Raw genomic sequence first — 6,552 nt, 5'->3', positions numbered from 1 at the left:
AAAATGGGTGTATCCAGCGCGATTTGGTGATCCGTGTTGGAGGGCTAAAAGTGTTTAGACTGTCTAGTCGAAACATTATGGGCCGATTTGAGGATCTGCATTGAAGATGCCCTTAGAGCATCTCCGGACCTTCCCCAAAATGATTTAACTTCCAAAAAATGGTTTTGTTTAGGAGTTAGCACCAACTAATTCTTCCCCTTAAAATTTTAACCCCCTAAAATTTGAGAAGTTAATCCTCAAAGGCAACCCTCCTGCTCAGACTTGAGCAGAAAACACCCCCTCCCCAATGAGCAGAAAACACCCCCTCCCCAAACATGATTACCTGTGAGAAACTTAGAAAATCACTTCACATATCGCACTCCTATACATCCAAGAGTCCAACCTTTTAATTACCTATCCCCTTAGATGGATCACCTCCCACCCCTTGCACAGAATCATGCACAGTTTGTACCTGGTAATCTTTGAATTTGGGTCTTGTAATGCTGGAATCTGAACCTTGCAATATTTATGGTATTTGTGATATAACATAACTGCATGTTTAATTTGGTTATGCAATCATGCGTGTGCGTGTGCGTTGTTCTTCTGGAGATAGAGCATAGATGTTGTGCGGACAGAGCATATCACATCGCACACTCTACACTAAATGCATATAAAGGAAGGTAAGATTCAAAGCAGAGAAAAATAATTCAACTTCCATCATCCAATAAGAAAACTGATTTTCAAAAAGCTTACTACAAGATCAGATGGCATTCTTTGTTGGAGTCTAAAATTAAATGATTTTCTCCAACCTTGCATAACTGGATATAGATTCTTGTCAAGAATGACGCGGTCTTAAAGTAAATGATGACAAACATGGTTACTTGCAAACTAAGAAAAATTGGGACAAGGACATCATATGTCTCCCACATGTTGGCTACATGTCTGATAGTCGCCTACACGTTGGCTATTACTCTGGCGGAAAACAAAGATACTTAGCAAATAATTAGTGATGCAGTGTCTCATCTTGTAGAAGAGTTTGTCCATTGTTCAGCGCAGATGCAATTTATCTGTATGTTGAGAGAGCTTTTAGCAACTGTCTATGACACTTAAAATAAATTTGGAAAGTGAGCATACCTGTTTCGGATGGCGTATCATTCCATTGCAATAGTGACTAGAAAGGAGGCTAATACAGATATTCATGTATGCTAACCATCCGGTGTAGATCCACCTGTTTGCGGTACCATCCTCCGTGGCTCTTTAAAGCATGCAAGAAAGCGGCTCAACAGTAGAATTACGCACATTGTAACAGCGATAAACAACGTCAACATACAACCTCCCATGTTTCCGGATGCACCCAGATCAACAGCCCATAGTATCCAACACAAGGGTTTTCCACTGATAACATTACCGTCTCAGAAACTTTAGGTATGGAGCGCTTCATTTCCCAACTGCTCCTGAACGGCTGAACATTCTGCTACTCAAAGTCAAGGCAACAAACAACATGACTAAGTTTCGGACATCGCGCCACAGTAATAAAACAATGCGGCGCTCGGAACACTACATATTACAGGGTAAACCTCCTATACAACCAAAAAAGTATACAACACTGTATATTGGTCATAGCTGGATGTGGCTCATGACGAGCAGGATAGCATGCACACCCCAGGCCTGTATGCCCAGGCCGGTGGCAAGCGGGCGTATTTCTCCATTCCCGGCTGCTCATCATATGGATGTTCCATAACTTTCAATAGCCGGCGAACTTCCTCGTAATCACCTAGATCAGCTGCGTCAATCGCTGTCTGGCAGAGATAGTTCCGAAGAACATACTTTGGGTTGACACGGTTCATTGTGGCTTTCCTTTCTTCATCGGAGACACCACTAGCCACCAGCTTCACAAAGCATCAACATATCATTAGATTGAAGTTGTTTAGATTTTTAACAGTGTTGTGATTTAAAAGATCCAACTATAAGGCATGACTTGAGGTCCAAAACCAAATACTGGCACAGACTTATCAAATGGTGAGTGGAACAACAGTCAGTAACCTAAAGAGGGGGTTCATTACAGGAAAACATTGTGGCAACAGGAGGTAGGGAATAACTGCATCTTAGAACTTCTGCCATGCCGATGACACTTAATTTACAATGCACGAGTTATTATAAAAGACGAGTACATGATGAGATTCCCAAACTATGCAAATGCAATGCTGCTTTTGTTTCCAAGAGTATCCCAGCTTGTTCTCAAAGAATAAAAGAAAAAAATCTCCAACTTCATAAGATGACTAGGGCTGAGAAAATAGCCCAAAAAAATGGCAATATAATCATTGATATACTATGTCATGTTAAATATTACTATCCGAGCAATTCGGGAAAGAGAACAATTTTATATATACAAAAAAACATACCTCCTCGATATATGTTTGTACCCAACTAATCCATGCTTCCTTTCTTTCTTTCCCAATATCCAGGAGTGCAGCTTTTATTGGAACAAGTAGCTCAGTTTCTGGGATGTCACGATCTGCTTTGACATTCGAAAGAAGACGGAAAAAATTTGTATAGTCAACTTTATCAACAGCCAAGTTGTTCAGCAGCTTGCTAATAAGCTGCTTGTTATATTTTGACAGACCAAGTTTCTTTGTCATTATAGATTGATATTCATCCATGAACTTTGTCCCATACCTACAATATAGAACATATCAAAAACCTACAATAAATGTAGTTAAAATTGCAGATGACCAGTATAGATTTTGGAAGAATAAATACCTCTCCATTACATAATTTGCTTCATCCTTGCTGATAAGATACGCAGCCGACAATGGCCCAGTGAACTGGGCAATATTCCACAAACCAACATCAGGTTGATTTGCAAAACAGTACCTCTTACCTGGGAGATCAGTTGTATTCGGAGTAAAGCTAGGATCAAAAGCATCTAAGAAACCAAAGGGTCCATAATCAATAGTTAGGCCCAACACACTCATATTATCAGTGTTAAGCACACCATGGGTGAAACCAACACCTTGCCACCTGGCTATCAAGTAAGCAGTACGCTCTGCAACCTCAACTGCCCAGGCTGTTATTTGCAAGGAGATATAAGTTAGTTATTCACAAGATCAATGTCTACATTCAAAGAAAACGACATAAAAGGAAATTTACCAGCATATTTGTTGGAAGTAAGATCTATTGCTGGAGAGTCTCCTATAGCTGCCTCAAAAGATAAACCTTCACTCTTTTTAATATTTTCAAGATGTGGGTAGTGATGACGTATTGTGTAGTCTGCCAAACTACGAACAATTTCAAGGTCTTCTTTGCCCCTTGTAGCATGTAACTGGTATGAACCAAAACGTAAAAACGATGGTGCTACACGGCAAACAATTGCACCTGGCTCCTCTTTTGCATTACCACTGGCATATTAGAAAAAACAAATTATTCAACGACACAAGGGAATGTCAATATGTAGTACTGAAATCTTCAAGAGATAAATCATGGCAAAATGATTCAGATTCCTATATTTTAGATCAATAAATACTGGACGAGTAAACACCCAGGTACCGTGTGCAACATGCTTTGCCTGGCTACATTTGCAGAGTAGCAATTAAGTAACTTATCATAGTTCCCAGAGGCTGCTTTGGAATACCCCAGGGAATTTCAATGGATGATAATAAATCAACATTAGGAAATTTGGTGCTTCAAAATAATAGGCCCACGTAAGTCAGGATGAGTAAATAAAGTAATTATTAGTAGATAAGGAAACCATTAGTAGGCAAACAAAAGGAACATGGAATTTTAGACGGCAGTGTGATAGTACTAATTATATGTTCATACGGATTATATAGCTACTAGTATAAGAGCTGAACCATCTCAAAGCAGCAACTACGAATCATTCAAATAGGAAGGGAAACTAAAAGCAAAGGCAGATCCAGCAAAATGTTGATTAGAAACTGAAGATATCATGACATACTCATAGAACATATCTCGCACAACAGATTTGCCAGTTTCAACTAGACAAAGAGCACGAGTTGTAGGAATGCCTAGACCATGCATAGCTTCACTGCATAAGAATTCACGGACGCTGCTGCGCAGGACAGCGAGGCCATCTGCAAATCGGCTGTAAGGAGTCTTTCCAGCACCCTTGAGCTGCAACTCCCACCTCTCACCTCGAGAATTGAGAACCTCTCCGAGAGTTATTGCTCGTCCATCCCCCAACTGACCAGCCCATGAACCAAACTGGTGTCCACCATAACACTGGGCATAGGGCACACTGCAGGTGGTTGTTCAGTAGGAGTATTATATATTCTGACAAAACCAGTTAGCAAGATATTAAGCACAGGCATCACACACCTTCCCACCAACGGAGTTTCTCCTGAGAAGAACCGAGGAAAATCAGGCCTTTCAAACCTGAAAACAAATAGAGGATAATTGTTATTTTTGTGATTTTTCTATGTCCAATATCAGCTAGGATGCAAAAAAAAATGTTATGAGAAATGGATGCCATTGGGCAGGGAGTTAAAATATGAGGTAAAGGCCCCGGGGGGCAGAGACTTGCGCGGTCTGTGATTGTTTGGTCCATAAACTTGTAAAAGTTGACTCCACCACCACAAACTTACATCCCAGGTGTAAAAAAAACAAAGCCAATCCTAAGCCGACATGTGGCACTGCAGAAAACACCCTGCTGTGTCCAGAATTTATGCACGGGCTACGAGGGCCCAGCTGTCTACACAGCGAGAAGAATTCGGAGAAAAAAATTAGTGGCAGGCAGGATTCGAACCGCGCCCTCGCCCTGGTCGTACAAGCTAGCAAACCACTGCACCAAATCAATTCATTTGTCATATGTACAGATACACTTTTTATATACTATACATAATACCATGCTGCAACTCACGGTCTGCATGCATGCTGGGCCGGCTCGTACGTAACGTATAGGTATAAGTACGAAGGTCACGTCTATGCTTCCATGCAAGAGCTCTTGTTTAATAAAGCTCTGAATTGTCCGCAAAAAAAGGAGCTCTTGCTTAATGTGGTAACTCCTCGTGGAACTAGGATTCAATTTATTTATTTATTTTGCCACGTGGCTTCAATGTTTATATGAATATACAGGTATATGCCTGATTGGAATTTTCAGTCTCTCTGAACAGTATTGTAGATATTTTTAACTATGTGCCATATTTGATTGTCTACTGTGTACTTTTGTACTAGCTCCAAACGGTTGGGCTGGTGTTTGAAGTATTTCCATCCACTACATATATTTTTCTTTAAGAAAATATTATCTATTCAGAAAATAAGTCGCCTGATATACATTCTTGAAATTAATGATAAACTAACCAGTAGCGGAGCTTCGCTGTGTGACACGCAATCAACAGGGGGCCAAATTTCCATGGAGGAAAGTCACGGTGAGATGACGTTGAATTTGGGAAAATAAGAGACGAGCATGACACTTGAATGCTTAGTGCTAGAGTTCGTATAGGAATATATGATTAGAAGTAAGGGCTGTAGGGATAAGTCCTACTCCCCGGAATCTAAAAAGAAGGTATATAAATTTTGTCAGAAGTCAAACGGTGCAAATTTTGAAAAAGCTTGTAGGAAGAACTATCAATAACTACAAAATTTGGTATGTATAATATAAAAATATATTTTATTATGCATTTAATGATACCAATTGGGTATTATAATTGTTGATTGTTTTCTATAAATTTGGTTAGATTTTACACTGTTTGACTTTATAGGCCTTCTTTTTTAAGTCGGAAGGAGTATAAGAATTAGGTTTCCTAGTCCTAGTCAACTCCCAAGTCAGGCATGAACATGTGTGTAAGCACCGAAGGAAGTTGCTTCTTGTACATCAACAAAAATTGAGAGAGAAAAACTTAAAAGGTACTACACGTGCATTTGGCTATTATATAGTCTACCAATCTGTAATCTGTTTTAGCTGATCGCGAGCTCTCGTGGAGAGTTTTGACCGAGAGAGCTACATGCACGAGAAGCTGCACATACACAAAAATCAGTCGAGCGCTATGCACGTAGGGATGAAAACGGAGCAGAAGCTTTTCCGCTTTTCCGGCAGAAAAATGGAAATGGAGAGGAAATATGGCAACAAAAATGGAAACTGACTTTTTTATGCGGAAACGGAAACAAAAACTGAATGGCGTTTTCCGGTGGAACATACATGAATATGGAACTTTCCGTTTCTGTGAATATGGAATTTTCTGTTTCTATTATGGGCCTATGGCTGTTCTGTAGCCCAACCATCAAACATCACATAATTAAACAATGAGTAGAATGGCCCCTGTGTGGCTCAATTTCTAATAGCATGCAAGGAAGCTAGCCCTGATTGTGACCACAATTGAGACCGGGCCAAAAAATCAGCTTCACTAATTATTTTGTGATGTTACAATGTGTTTTACTTGTAAGAGGGTGACCTGAGATATTGTGCTTTTCTTTACATCTGGAGCTTGTCCTTCTGATTATCACAAATGTGTTTGTGTTGCCAAAGTTGAATAAAATATGCACAAATGCATATCGTATAATATAACCATCATAATATTTGGTGGTCATGTTAACAATTGATTAAATATGTTGGTTTGC

General features: G+C 39.8%; 1 protein-coding gene across 1 annotated transcript in view; it reads right to left on the bottom strand.

Annotated features, from left to right (window-relative positions):
- Window positions 1-1,258: 1,258 nt before the first annotated feature.
- Window positions 1,259-6,552, bottom strand: part of LOC119332661 (protein adenylyltransferase SelO-like) — a 7,694-nt gene continuing 2,400 nt past the window's right edge. Inside the window, exons 3-8 of the mRNA XM_037605823.1 lie at window positions 4,315-4,371; window positions 3,935-4,234; window positions 3,130-3,377; window positions 2,740-3,046; window positions 2,382-2,655; window positions 1,259-1,868 (exon numbers count right to left, since the gene is read on the bottom strand). Of these exons, the coding sequence (XP_037461720.1) occupies window positions 1,614-1,868; window positions 2,382-2,655; window positions 2,740-3,046; window positions 3,130-3,377; window positions 3,935-4,234; window positions 4,315-4,371 (1,441 nt within the window). The 3' untranslated portion in view covers window positions 1,259-1,613. The remainder of the gene's footprint in view (window positions 1,869-2,381; window positions 2,656-2,739; window positions 3,047-3,129; window positions 3,378-3,934; window positions 4,235-4,314; window positions 4,372-6,552) is intronic.

This window comes from Triticum dicoccoides, chromosome 7A (assembly GCF_002162155.2).
Source record: "Triticum dicoccoides isolate Atlit2015 ecotype Zavitan chromosome 7A, WEW_v2.0, whole genome shotgun sequence".
NCBI lineage: Eukaryota > Viridiplantae > Streptophyta > Magnoliopsida > Poales > Poaceae > Triticum > Triticum dicoccoides.
The sequence above is the reverse complement of the archived record's forward strand: the minus strand, read 5'-3'. Positions and strand labels throughout refer to the sequence as shown.